The sequence below is a fragment of the Myotis nattereri genome (genome assembly GCF_964212035.1).
Source record: "Myotis nattereri genome assembly, chromosome: 3".
NCBI classification, from domain to species: Eukaryota; Metazoa; Chordata; class Mammalia; order Chiroptera; family Vespertilionidae; genus Myotis; species Myotis nattereri.
Window position 1 is genome coordinate 202,117,291 of NC_138077.1, and position 14,349 is coordinate 202,131,639.

Genomic DNA, 14,349 nt, shown 5'->3' on the forward strand with positions numbered 1-14,349 from the left:
CTTCACAGCTTCGCTGGTAGGCTCAAATGAGAAATGCTTAATACATTATAGTCAGTGGGAGGCCTTAATGACTCTACAAACGACCCTGGGAAAATAACACAGGTCACAGCAGGACAGCTGGGCAGGCCTCGGCAGCAGCGTTGCCTTAGCTCTGCCCGGGGCAAGCAATGCCCGGCAGAGTGCACAAAATACCACCATCACCGAGCTCGTTATTAAGAACAGAAAGGGCTTCATGTGGGTACCAGCGAGTCACCCTTTGCTCCTTGCCGTGCTGGTAAAGTGGAAATGGGGATCAGGGTCCACAGAAAAGCCGGAAGGGGACGCGGACTGAGTTGAAGGACCGTGTCCCTGAGAGAACATGTGGCCACCTGTAACAAGAAATGAGTGGTGCTCATCCTTCAGCAGCTTAGGACTCATTCCTTCAGCAAAACCTACACTGTTTTTTCTTTGAACTGAAAAAAACGAAAGTCAACATGGAAGCTCAACCAAGCATTTTCTCCCAGGGTAAGAGGCAGTTTGGTCTTAAGTGCTCAACAGGTCGCAGAGACAACCTAAAATACCAGGATTCCCCGAGCAGGGAAGCTTCAGGTCCAGAGGACCACAGCAAGCCATGGACCCAGGACCAGAAAGGGGATGAGTGGATGAAGACTACACAGCTACTCCCACCCTCAACAGAACCCCTACTGGATGTTATGAAAGAATGAACAATTCCTTCCGCACTCCCAATCAGACACTGTGGCACTTTGAGCAAATTCTTCAGAGTGAAGTCTCAAATTCAGAGGCCAAGTCCCAGAGGCTACCTGTGATTAGTGCTTTAATGAATGGAATTAATGAAGGGCTATTCTAAGACTTCGCATGTTTCTCCCAACTCCAAATTAAAACGGTCCTTTATCTCCAAAATGATACAACTGAGGAGTAGGACCCTTGGTGCATCAATAATTGCATTTGCTTCTGGTTGGTTTCAGGCAGTATTTTAGAAATGAGGCTCGACAAAGCTTAATGGTGGCAGGCTTTACATAGGATAGCCTGGGTCAACAGTGGGTATATCTTCCTAATCATGTGGGCCAAAGTCCTAGAGCAGGGGTGGGGAATGTCTGGCCTGTGGGCCATATAAGGCCTGAGAAATCATTTTTTCTGGCCCTTCCAAGATATTAGGGGTGAGTTGTTTGACCCAATATAGCAGAATAATTTTTAAGTTGGTAACTTTGGCCCACAATGATGTTTTCAATATCCAAATAGCCCTTGGCAGAAAAAAGGTTCTCTAACCCTGCCATAGAGGAATTCTCTCAGGAGGTTCAGATTCAATACTAATTCCCATGGTCAATTGTTTCTGTTTTCTGCAAGGGAGAGAATACCGACCATTTGAAATCCTCTTTGTAGGTAACTTCAATTCTCTCCAATTGCAAGTCTCTCCTGAGTCAAAATTTAAGTCCGAAGTCTTGGGTCCACCTTGGGACTGCAGGTGCTGCTCGCTCACTTTCCTTGCCCTCATTCTGAACTCCAGAAGCTGCTCTCACTCATTTATGCTATTTTCTTTCTTCCACGAGAAATGGAATATAGGTTTTTAACCTCACCTACCTCTTTACAAAATGTTGAGTGGGTCGGTGGGTACAGGAGTGTTTTTAGTTTACTGTACAAAATTAAGCTCGACCTTTCCTGGAAAAACTGATCTAGTCTTGATATAACTAGCATTTATATCTACCTGGTCCAAAACAATAAACTTCAAAGTTATATACAGTTCCCAATAAAGTAAAAGTTTCATCAGTACTACCAAGAACTCAGAAGAATACACAAACAAGTTTGGCAAGGATTTATTAGGAAGCTTATTTGTCACAGTGAATAAAAAGCCATGACAAGAACTGAGATCTCCAAATTCTGGCACTTGCCTTACAACACTAGCTAGAAGCTAATAAACAATGAGGATGTCCCAAGGGGAATCTTACCTAAGGCCCAATCTTACCTGGACCAGATACCCACAAACATAGAAATGCGATGCCCATGCTCTCCCCAGACTGCTTACCTAGGCAGTAGGAAAGAAGACCTTCTCCTCAAGCTATTAATTAAGCATCCTCAGGAGAGGCCTGCTCTTCCAGCTATAACCATGGCACACTAGTGCATGACAGACAACTCCAAGCTGAGCAACTTGACAAGAATGCTAAATGATGACAGGGAGAAGGAGCAAGCAGGGACAGGTATTTCTAGTTGGAGACCTTCCTGATGGCTAATACGAACACAATGCTGAGGCTTCAGAAAGTTTACTGCAACCCAGGAATAGTTGCCATTAAAAAAAAAAAAAAAGTCACACAAAAAATCCTGCCACAAAGTAAGACACTTGAAATCCCATGGCCACACTGACTGGAAAGGCAGGCATTATCCATGACTGCCAGATACTGACCAAACCAAGACCCCATTTCTATGGGACCCTAGAGAACCATGATTGTCCCCTGACGCCCACACAACCCTCCCGGTGGTGTGGTGTCTTCCACAGGCCAGGTTTCTGCAGTAAGCCCCAAGGACAAAGTTTGGCAGAGGCTGTGGCAGTCAACTCTCTCTGGAGCCCCATCTTTGTCCTTCCCAATAGGCTGTCACACATCTTCACTGACACAGGGCCTCCGTGGGAGCCTTGGCCAGCCCCTAGGAAATGAAGTGTGTCTGTGGGGTAACCTGATGGACCTTGTGGTCTGCTGGGTTGGCCGATGCTTCGTAATTGCAGATGGTTACCTCATGCCGGCGAAACTGCAAGAAAATTAAGATGCTAGGTCAGCTGGCTACTTTCCAGATGACGCACTGCAGTAGTCCTTATTCAGGTCCATTTCTAGAAGTCATCATCTAATCTCTTCCCCGTTCTGATACTTTTTATCTTGAGAAGATTGCAAAGATCATTATCAATAATTCACCCCATAACTAAGAAGCATCATTCCCCCACTATATTGGAGGCACCATGAGAAAAGGACCTTCTCTATCTTGTTTATCATCTTATCTCTGATGCCTGGAACAAGAAAGACGCTCAGAAATGTTGAATGAGTGCTTGCTTCAGCAGCACATAATATACTAAAAATGTTGAACAAAAAAAACATTGAAGGAAACAATTTTAAACTGAAAAACTGAATTGATATCAACTGTATTATTTCAACCCTCTTAAAAATACCTATCTATATAGCCTCTCAAATGACAAGGGCAGTTCAAAGCGATGAACCAAGAAAAATTATAAACAGACCGAGAGCAATCAATGTCTCAATTTGCTCTTTTTCCTTTTCTTAAAGCTCTCACTACCACATCATGAAGATATATATACATACATATACTGGAGAGGGCAACGTTTCCAATCCCATCTTACCTCAGTCCATTCTCCTCTCAGGCCAATATACAAGACCTTTGTGGTATCTGCTCCAAAGTTTTTTGAAATATGAATTGAGAGATGATAGACACTTGAAAAACGAGATATTCTAGAGGATGAAGGAGTGGGGAAAGAAGACAGGTTAGAGTTCAATTAGCATCTCACTACAATGTTAAAACAACAATTCCAGCTCCAACTTGTGGTAAAACCTAGGCAAATGTCACAGAACATTATTGGGGTCTTATGTCTCATTCTTCTCCTTTGGACAAGCAATTAATTCCGTGAACATTTACTTAGCGTTTGCCAGATCCTGTCCAAGGCGATAGGGGTAGAAAAGTGAATCAACACTGCCCCTGTCCTCAAAGGGCAGGATTAAGAAATGCTGTATGACCAAGCAGAGATTATAACTCGAGCAGCGTTGACCTCACCTTGGGAAATGAGAAATAAGGTGGTCACATGTAACTTGACCTGTTATAAGCCAACCATGCACAGAGGAATTCTGAAAACATCTTTCCTAAGGCTGTCCTAGGAGTGCATTCAGATCTGCCAATTGCTTACAAGTTAACAAATCTGTGGCTTGCATCGAATCTCTGCCAAAAATTGGCCAAGCCAAGGATCACATTTCCTCCACTGTTTTAACCTGTTTCTGATGCTAAGCGGGCAGGAGATGGGCCAAGAATAAATTGCAAGCCCAGCAAGCACTAATGCACATATGCTCATTGTAGATGAGGAAGTGCCTGCTGATCCTCAGAAGCCACAGAACACCTGAAACCTATATAATTTTATTAACCAATGTCACTCTAGTAAGTTCAATTTTAAAAATAAATAATCTTAAAATTCAAAAAGTAAAGAAGCCACAGAGAATGGAAGATAGACCCAGTGCTTACTTTGTAGCATATTCTAACTCTCCTGTAGGATCCCGGTTCAAACTAAAGGTCTGATCTGGCTCCCTGTCCGTGTCATCGAAGGACATCTGTGGAATGTTCTTATACCTGAGAAAGGAAAGGAAGGAAAATAAAGAAATGTGTATCACCATATTTTTAAGTTTTTCAAAACTTACTACTGACAACTGCCTTCAGTTCTACTACCAAAAAGAGATCAAATTTTGGAAATGGCATTTTTTCAAAAATATCTTTAATCCAACAAGAGCTGAAAATTGCAACATAAGCCAATGGCATCTTTGAGTGGGTTAGGATCACATGAGAAGCAATGCACAAAGAGATAGCTCAAACTAGGTCACATGCCTCAAAAGCATGGAGAAAATAAGCGACTCAGCACATTCAGACCATGCCCAGGATGTTTAATAAAACAGCTCACTCATGGAGGGGGAAAATACTTTGGCAGAAACATATTAAACGGTTAAAAGATAAGATCAGGCAACCCACTGCTCAAGCATTTTTTGTGTCCAAATTCCACTATAGGGCTCATTGATTGGAGCATTGTCCCACACACCAACCTGGCACACACCTAGGTTGCAGGTTCAATTCCTGGTCAGGGTGCATGAGGCACACAACTCATTCTAAGCTCTACATGTTTTATACCATTTAATTCTCTCCACAATCTTATGAGATTTATACTATTACTACTATGTTTTATATTGATCAATTTTATTTTAAAAAAATATATTTAAAAAATGTTTTTATTGAATTTCAGAGGAAGGGAGATGGATAGAGAGATATAAATATCAATGAGAGAGAAACATCAATAGGCTGCCTCCTGTCGCCCCCTACGGGGGATTGAGCCTACAACCCAGGCAAGTGCCCTGACCCGTGGTTCATGGGTCAATGCTCAACCACAAGAAGAAATTTTTTGTAAAATTCTTCTGATATTTGTTTCTTCAATATTCTAAAAGCAATTTTCTCTTCTTTTAGGCAAGTTGTTAAAAAGAGAGTACTAGTCCTGGCCGGTGTAGCTCAGTTGGTTGAGTGTTGTCCTGTGAACCAAAAAGGTCGCCGGTTGGATTCCCAGTCAGGGTTGGATTCCCTGTCAGGGTCCAATCCCTTGTTGGGATGTGTGTGGCTTATCTTGATGTTACGCTCTCACACTGACGTTTTTGTTTTTCTTTCTCTTTCTCTCTCTCTCTCTCTCTCTCTCTCTCTCTCTCTCTCTTTCTAAAAATCAAAACATATTAAGAAAAAGGGGGGGGGGGGACACACACACACAAAAACACAAAACAAAAACGAAGCAGGGGGTATTACCAGCTCTGGTGGCAGCAGATATAGTGTTCCAAGAGGTATATATAATTTTACTAACGAAAGGCCACACAAACTCAAATGGACTAACTCCATGTCAGCGAAACACACGAAAAGATTATATCAGGGGTCCTCAAACTTTTTAAACGGGGCCAGTTCACTGTCCCTCAGACAGTTGGAGGGCCGGACTATAGTTTTAAAAAAAACCTATGAACAAATTCCTATGCACACTGCACATATCTTATTTTGAAGTAAAAACACAAAACGGGAACAAATACAATATTTGTATTTGCATGTGGCCCGCAGGCCGTAGTTTGAGGACCCCTGGATTATATATAACTGTATGAAATAGCAAGGGGAAATTTTGAAGCTAAATGCCAAGAGTAGAATCATTTGAGATCTGCAGCTGGGTCATTAAGAAAACTGCAAAGTCATCAACAACTGGCGTTTAATAGGATCTCTCTGAATGAGTGGTGCCAAGGAAGCACTTTGAAAAAGAGACAAGCTGTCAGTCTTAAAGATGCTTAACTAAAACAGTCGTTAATTCAGGAAGAGATAAGTATATTCTGATGCAGAACAAGACTAACATTATTTCAAGGGTGGGGGGAGGGGATATTTTAGCCAGTAAAAAGAAAGAATTATATTATTCTGGAATAAAGTAATACCAGAGGAAAGAGAGAGAGCTAGCAGCTTCTTGGGGGCATAAGCCCTTAACACTTACAGTCTCATCTCGGAGGGGTGTGAGTCATCATCCTCTCCCATTATAATGATGCCTTTGAGCTTGACGTTGCCTGTAAATCTGCCAGAACGCAAAAGAGATGGCTGTCATCCTGGGTTTGAATCTGGGCTGACGCCAGGCCAGACCCTTCCCCTTTCTGGGCTTCCATTCAAGGGTCAACTTGTGCTAGGTCCTTTCCAGGGTCCTGTCTGCCTCTGGCATTGTGCAGCGCTAAGAAATGTGCCTTGACTTTTCAGTTATCTTTCCACAAATACATCTTTTTCGCCGGCACCAAGAAATCTGTGATGCTTTTCCTCCTCAGACCCACCACGGCCATTTACCCCATTTCTAGACACGGCTGGTTCTCGACCCGAGAAGGCAACCGGGTATTCCGCCCGCCGGAGCCAGCACCGCGGAGATACTTACGGAATATTAAACAGAAGCTCTTCATCTGCATCACTTTCAACAAACTGGAGGGGGCGGGGAGGAGGGAGGAGAGAGCAACAAACATTTGCTGAGAGCCTACAATTTCAGGTGTCTAACCCTGTTCTACAACCAGAGTGCAATGCAAAATAGCTAACCTCCTTCGGTTTTTCCGCACTTAATGATATTAATAACTTGATAGCCACAGACCATCCAACCACCGGGTTCTTAATGGGGAGCCCAGGAATGAACTTCCCGGGCCGACCAGCCCCCGAAATTGTGTGCAAAGATCTGAGCCGATGCGGCCCTCGCCTTCCCAATGGCTCCGTGGCCCACACTGGGAAACGCTCCGGAACGGGTAGCAAGCTTCCTCTCCCCCAGGCTGGCCTCCAGGTGATAGCATCCGGCGGCCCCTGGGACCAGCGGCCAAATGGTAGGGAAAGAAGCCCTCCTGGTCACCCTCCCTCACGACCCACCGAAGCCCCGGGACAGAACGTCGGCTGCGCCCCTCTCCCTCTCTGGGCCTCAGTTTCTCTAGCTGCAAAATGGGGAGACTCGACCCCGTTGGGCTCCCGCGGGGCTAAGCAGAGATGGGCACGGGAACGCGCTTCGCAATCGGGCTGTCGCTATTTCTAACTCCGGGAAGGCGGCTGGCGGCGCAGACGGGCGGCCCGCGGCCCCGGGAGGCCCACCTTGGAGCGGTCGGTCCGCTCCTCCCACGGCTTGAAGACGCCGCGGCCGCTGCCCTCGCGGCTCTCGTTGAGGCACTGCAGCCGCTCCAGGTCGATGCGCAGGTACAGGCCGTAGGCCAGGCCGCGCTGCTCCGGCGGCTCCTCGCGCTCCGCGGCGCAGCGGCAGCCGCCCCCGCCGTGGCTGTGGCCGTGCGACATGGCGACGCCGCCGCCCGCGCGTCCCCTCAGCCCCGCCGCCGCCTCCGCCGGTCGCACCGCGCTCCCTCCGCACTGGCCGCCAAGCGCACCGCGGCCGCCGCGTCGTAAAAGGCGCCCCTGTGCGGCGCATGCGTCCTGGCAGCAGGGGGCGGGCTCGGGGAGGACTGACGTTTGAGCAGCGCTTCCAGGTGCCCGGGAATCCCTGTTGCTTTTTTTTTTTTTTTTTTTTTTTTTAAATCCCGGAGACGAATGCTGTTGCGAGCCCGCTTCCCCAGACGTGAACGGAAGGGCAGAGGCGCGAGGCCGGCGTTCCGAGTGCGGGGCGGCGCTGGGTGCCGAGTCCTCCCCCCGCTTAGGCTAAGTCTGCGCCCGGCTTTTACCGCCCGCGTCCGGGAGCGCCGGCGGGCGCGTGCGCGGAGATAAGGCCCCGAGCGGGAGACGCCGCTATCGCCGCCTCGCAGGTAGGTGCACGTTGGGCGCGTGGACGTGACAGACCCTCTCGCCGCCGCTTTCTTCGCGGCGGGCTGGGCGGGCGCGAGCCTGCGCCGGACGGGCGGCCGGACCTGAAGACTCGGCCGGAGCCGGCTCCTGGCGGCGTGACACCCGGAGCAGGTCGTTTCCCCGCCCTGAGACTCGGTCCTCGGCTGTCAGGGGGAGTGAGGATATCCGTCCCGAGGATCGCAGTGAGTGAAACAGCGCACCTAGAAGAACCCGGCCGGGGGCGGGCGCGCGGGAGGCATTCGGGAGCGGAGTCGGGTCTTCCTTCACATCCCCGCGCGGCCGCTCACCCGCCGGGAGGCCCCGGGTTCAGGGTCCCACCTCACCCGGTGCAGCGCCCCGACTGGACTAGAGGACCCGGCAGTCCCCTCCCCGGGTGACAGTAAAGAGCAGTTCCTCACAGGGCTGGCTGCCACCCATGTAAAGGTTTCAAGTCCGTTGCAGTGGTTCTCAACCTTCCTAATGCCGCGACCCTTTCATACAGCTCCTCATGTTGTGGTGACCCCCAATTTCATTGTTACAAGTTGAACATAATTAAAGCATAGTGATTAATCACAAAAACAATATGTCATTCTATATGTGTTTTCCGATGGTCTTAGGCGACCCTTGTGAAAGGGTCGTCCGACCCCCAAAGGGGTCGCGACCCACAGGTTGAGAACCGCTGGTTTAGAGGCATCTGACCAGAATATCATAAGAAAGTCAGAACATATCACACGTTTTTAAGTCCCAGTTTATGGAACTTTGTTTCAGTTCTGGGTTTGTGCACCAGGTGCAGCCTAAACATGTGTTTCATATTGTGGACTGAAGTCAAAATAATTGAAAGCCACCGTTTAGAGTTGAAATGATTTGGGTTTCAGGATAGAATGTGTTCTTACCCCTTGGCGGGGGTGAAAGGACAGGGTGGAGAGAGTGATGGGCTGGGCTGGGTTTCCCCTGCGCTTCCCGTCGGCATCTGGAGCATACAGACAAGATGAGGCTGGAGCTACAGACAAAATATCCAGATGGTCGCGTTCCATTCAGAAATACTTTGATGCCCCAGTTCAGCTCCTTGTGAAATAGGCAAACGTGGCTCTGGTTCAGCGTAGCTCAGTGTCATGAATTAACCCTGCTTTCACATCACAGTTTCAGGCAACGGGGTTGGCATGTGGTGGCAGCTTAGTAAATGTCTAATTGAAGGACACACTCAGTGGCCTTTCTCTGCAAATATTGTGGCCCACTGCAGGGCTAACACAGGCCTTACTGAGGACTTCTCCCTTTGGCTTCTTTGCCATTTGCATCATTGTCATCCTTTACCCATTTATTGAGCATGATGGGCCAGGCCCTGTGCTAAGCACATTATGTAGTTCATCTCAGTTACCTGTCACGTAAATCCTAGAGATGAGTGCTAACTCTGAGAGATAGGTAGTGTTACCCACTGTTATCTCCCACTTGAAGATGAGGAAAACTGAGGCTGAAACAGGTGAATTAACTTGCTCCAAACCAGGTAAGTTGAGGAACTAACCAGGCTTTGAGCACATCCTGTGGTTCCCCGAAACGAAAGATTTCGCAGGAAGTAAATATGTTGTATCAGTTAGTTTATGCTGTGTAACAAATCACCCCAAAACTTAAAAGCTTTGAACAACAAGCATTTCTTATTTCTCGTGATTCTGTAGATTGCCTGGGAAGTTCTTTTCTGAGCCAGTTGGCTTGGGCTAGGTAGTTTGGAATGGCCTCACTCGCATAGCCAGTTGATATTGGCTGTCACCTGAGGTGATGGGCCACATGTCTCCAGCAGGCTACCTGAGCTTAGTCATATGGCAGCAGTTGTAGAGTTCCAGGAGCAAGAGAGGGAAGATCCAATTGCACAAGCACTTTTTAACTCTCGGCTACTGTAATTTTTGCTAATGTTCCTCCAGACAAAACCAGTTTCATTGGCGAAATCACCTTTTGAGTGGAAGAACTGAAAAACACTCTGGCTTCCCCACCCAGTATACCCGAGTTCTCTTAAAAAAAAAATTTATATATATATTTTTTATTTTTTTTCCCCAGACAGGAAGGGAGAGGGAGAGAGAGATAGAAACATCAATGATGAGAAAGAATCATTGATCGGCTACCTCTTGCACGTCCACGCTGGGGATCGAGCCCACAAACCGGGCATGTACCCTGGTTCATAGATTGACACTCAACCACTGAACCATGCTGGCTGTGCCCGAGTTATCTTTTGTTGTGTAACAAATTACTTCCAGATTTATTGGCTGAAAACATCTCTCTCACAATTTCTGGCTTAGTTGGGTGGTTCTGGCTCTGCTCTCTCATGAGCCTGAAGTCTTCTGAGACCTTGACCGGGGCTGGAGGATCCACTTCCAGGATGTGCACCCACATGGCTGGCGTTGGAGCAGGCTCTTGGCAAGAGGCCTCAGTTCCTTGCTAAATGAACCTCTCCTTGGGACTGCTTGCGTGTCCTCGGGACATGGCGGCTGGCTTTCAGCAGAGCAAGGGACACAAGAGAGAGCAAGGTAGAAGCCACAATGTCTTTTATGGCCTAGCCTTAGAAGTCACGTACTGGCGATTCTGCAGTATCCCATGGACCCACAGGTCAGCCATACTCAAGGTGTGAGGGAACCACCGAAGGGTGTGGACACTGGGAGGTCGAACTCACTAGAGGCCACCCTAGAGGTGGCTACCACTCTGCCATACATGTTAAGTGACTACTAAAAATGCCTTCCTTCTCATGTTTATTTGGTAATTTGACTGAGGATTCAATTCCCTACGAATTTTGAAGGGATTTCTCTGTTTTCTTCTAGCTTTGAGAAGTACGATGTTATTTTGATTCCCGGTTCTTTGTCTGGGTTTCCCCTCAGTTCCTTTCTAGAAGCTTTTAAGACCTTCTCTTGGTAACCTAGTATTCTGACATGTGAGGATGTTTGTGGCTCTTCTGTCATTTTGTGCCAGATACCTAATGGACCCTTCCAGTTTAGAAACTTTAGTTACAGAACGTGGGCATATAGGTTAGGACATCTGCTTGCATGTGCACGAGGCCCCTTGCAGGGAAATATTTAGGGATATGACGAGAAGGGGGCGGGGCAAGGGTCCTGCTCTCCCCCGTTCTCCACTGTCTTCTAGTACAGAGTTCCATGAGACTCAGAAATTTGAATGTGGCCTTCCAGCTCATTGTGAAGGTTCATTTGTCAAGGTAGCAGAATAGGCAGTATTTTATTTCACATTTTATTAGCTCCATTTATAATTGCTAAGTATGCTTCCTTTTGTACTCACTACCCAGTCCCACAAATATTAGGAATGGCCTGCTGGGCAAGTTGCTTAGCTTCTCTAAGCTTCACATTTGTTGTACATAAATGGGAATAAAATTACCTACTTTGAAGGGTTTTATTATGAGGGTAATATGAGATAATGCATGAAAAATGTTTGGGTTGATGGGAAAAGGTTCAGTAGTTGTCTATCGCTATTGCCAAGCAAGCCTTCCAATTCAGCGCCCCCGTCTGGTTGGGTGGGAAACAGCAACTACTTAGAAGGCTGAATTTGGAAAAAACTGCACTTAGCTGATTTGGGAACAGCCTTAGCCTCTGTTGTTCGGCCTGCTGCTTCGTTTGCACTCCTGTATTTGTCTGAAAACAAATGGGAGTCTCACTGACTTCTGGGACTAGTCTGGGGCAGGTGGGAAGAGCTTCCATTTTTTTTTCCCTCCTACTTCCAGGCACCATCTGCAAACATTTCCTTACTCAAGTACTGAATTTGGCCCTGGCTGGTGGCTCCACTTGTTGCCGGGGGCGGGGGGGCGGGGGGATGTGCAGGAGGCAGCTGATCAATGTTTCTCTCTCTTCCTCTCTCTCTCTCTCTCAAATCAATAAAAACTTTTTTATTTTTAAAGAACTTAATATGGCCCTAGACAGTTTGGCTCAGTGGATAGAGCGTTGGCCTGTGGACCAAAGGGTCCCAGGTTTAATTTTGGTCAAGGGCACATACCTTGGTTGCAGGCTCCTCCCAGGCTCGGGAACTGGTCGGGGCTCATGCAGGAGGCAACCAATTGATGTGTTTCTCTCACATTGATGTTTCTCTTTCCCTCTCTTCTATACTCCCTAAAAATCAATGGGAAAAATATCCTCAGATGAGGATTAACAAAAAATAAATGATTTATTTAATAAAAACACCAAAAAACTGAATTTGTATCCATTTTGCCATATTGCTTATCTCAATGAGGCTAAAACACTTTTGAGGCAAACTGAAGAATATAGTAATGATAATAGCTAGTATGCAAATGGTACTGATAATGTGTCAAGCACTGTCCAAAGGGCTTTATGTATACGTGTATTTTTTAATCTTTACAACTACAAGTGTCCTATTATCATCTCCATTTTATAGATGAGAAAACCAGGGCCCAGGAAGGCTAAGTAACTTGCCAGAGGTCACACAGCTGGTTAATAGTGGAACTAGGATTTGAACACAGGCAGTAGGCCTCCAGAGTCTGTGTTCTTACCACATTGAGCCTTCTCTAAATATTAATTAATATTGAGGCCCAGCCCAGTGTGGCTCAGTGGTTGAGCATCAGCCCATGAATCAGGTCACTGTTGAATTCCCAATCAGGGCACGTGCCTGGGTTTCAGGCTTGGCCCCCAGTAAGTGGTGTGCAGGAGGCAACTGATCAGTGATTCTCATCATTGACATTTCTTTCTCTCCCTCTCCCTGAAATCAATAAAAACAAATTTAAAAAATATATTAATTGAGTACTTACTGTGTGCCAAGTTGAGACTCTGGAGCTCAGGCTCTTAACCACCATGTTGTATTTGGGTTACCTTGGACAAGTCTTTTTCCTCAGAACTTCAGTTATAACAATCCTATATAATAAAAGGCTAATATGCAAATCGACCGAACAGTGGAACGACGGGTGGCTATGATGCGCATTGGCCACCAAGGGGCAGACACTCAATACAGTCCACAGGGGGAGCACCACTCAGCCAGAAGCCGGACTCACAGCTGGTGAGCGCAGCTGTGGTGGCGGCAGCCTCTCCTGTCTCTGGGGCAGCACTAAGGATGTCCCACTGACAGCTTAGGCCCGCTCCCCGCAGGGAATCCCCCAAGGGCTCCCAGACTGTGAGAGGGTGCAGGCTGGGCTGAGGGACTCCACCTCCCAGTGCACGAATTTCATACACCGGGCTTCTAACCCTTTAATAAATGCCCATTCCATGTTGGCTATTTCACCTAATTAATCACCAACATCCTGGCTAGCATGTCCTGAGCTCTTTTTATGTGCCAGGCACTTTTCTAAGCACTTTACGTGCTTTACTCATTAGATCATTGTATGATAGCTCTGCAAGGTTGACCCACAGAGAAGTTAAGTGACTTGCTCAAGGGCTCACATCTAGGAATTGTGGGATTCAAGATTGGGTAGCCTTGTGATTATCCAGGGCACTGTGGTTGCCTTTGGAGTCTTTGGTGGGCTCTTAGCAAATCAGTTGTGTCCAGGCACATGGATGAACTGTACTTTCCTGTCCCCTTGAATTTAGCTGCAGCCAATGATATAGGATGGAAATGATGGGTCACTTCTGGACATAGCTTAGGGGCCAACCTGAAACTCTGTTTGAGAAACACAGGTATAGCTAGCTATGTACAATTTTGATGACCTGAACTTTCCTCATACTCCTCAAAGTTTTTAAAAATAATACAGTAGGCATCACAGAAAGAGAAGTCTGTGGACCTATGAAGACAAACTGTCTATGTCACCATTTAGCCAATAACCAGGGAGAGACTCAAGTGGATGTGGAACGCTAGTGGAGAAGCCCTGTGAAGGGGGCATCTGTCAAGGTGATTAGCCAGATGCTAACAAGGATTCTTCTGGGCATCAGTTACGTGCAGCAGACAAAAAAAAACCCATTCTTAGAAATGATCAGGGCCTGGCCTGGGCATCTTCTGCATTGGAGTCAGCCTTGCCGCAGAAGCCTTTGGGTATGTATGTCTGATTATGAGATAGTTAAATGTGACTGAGAATGTGTGCTTGGGGTCAGGTCAGCACACAGCATCACTGCTCACTGATTGTGTGACCCTGGGCATGTTCCTAATTTCTCTGTGCTTCAGTTTTCTCATTTTCAAAATGGGGCCAGACCACCTACCTTGTGGGATCATTGTGATAACGGAGACAATGTATACAAGACAGAGAGCTGCTTGGCACATAGTAGGTGCATAACCAGCAGGGCCAGTTACTCTTACCTGAGTGCCAGACTTGATTGTGTCAGTCTAGTCCAGGGTCTAATACAGGTCCAACGGCTCAGCAAATGATGAATTAATAAGGGACTAAGGGCT

At 47.0% G+C, this 14,349-nt stretch overlaps 1 protein-coding gene across 1 annotated transcript; it reads right to left on the reverse strand.

Annotated features, from left to right (window-relative positions):
- Nucleotides 1–1,795: 1,795 nt before the first annotated feature.
- On the reverse strand, nt 1,796–7,899 carry PITHD1 (PITH domain containing 1). Its single transcript, XM_081086249.1, has 6 exons — nt 7,363–7,899; nt 6,674–6,717; nt 6,251–6,328; nt 4,225–4,329; nt 3,338–3,446; nt 1,796–2,736 (listed from the first exon to the last, which is right to left on the reverse strand). The coding sequence occupies exons 1-6, from the start codon at nt 7,558–7,560 to the stop codon at nt 2,635–2,637; spliced, it is 636 nt and encodes a 211-aa protein (XP_080942375.1). The 5' UTR covers nt 7,561–7,899; the 3' UTR covers nt 1,796–2,634.
- Nucleotides 7,900–14,349: the final 6,450 nt, after the last annotated feature.

Coding starts and splice junctions, on each gene's coding strand:
- PITHD1 (XM_081086249.1), bottom strand. CDS start 7,560: ATGTCGCACGGCCACAGCCACGGCGGGGGCGGCTGCCGCTGCGCCGCG. Junction 6,718..7,362: donor AGCGGACCGACCGCTCCAAG/GTGGGCCTCCCG, acceptor CGCCCCCTCCAG/TTTGTTGAAAGTGATGCAGA. Junction 4,330..6,250: donor CACCCCTCCGAGATGAGACT/GTAAGTGTTAAG, acceptor TTCCTTTCTCAG/GTATAAGAACATTCCACAGA.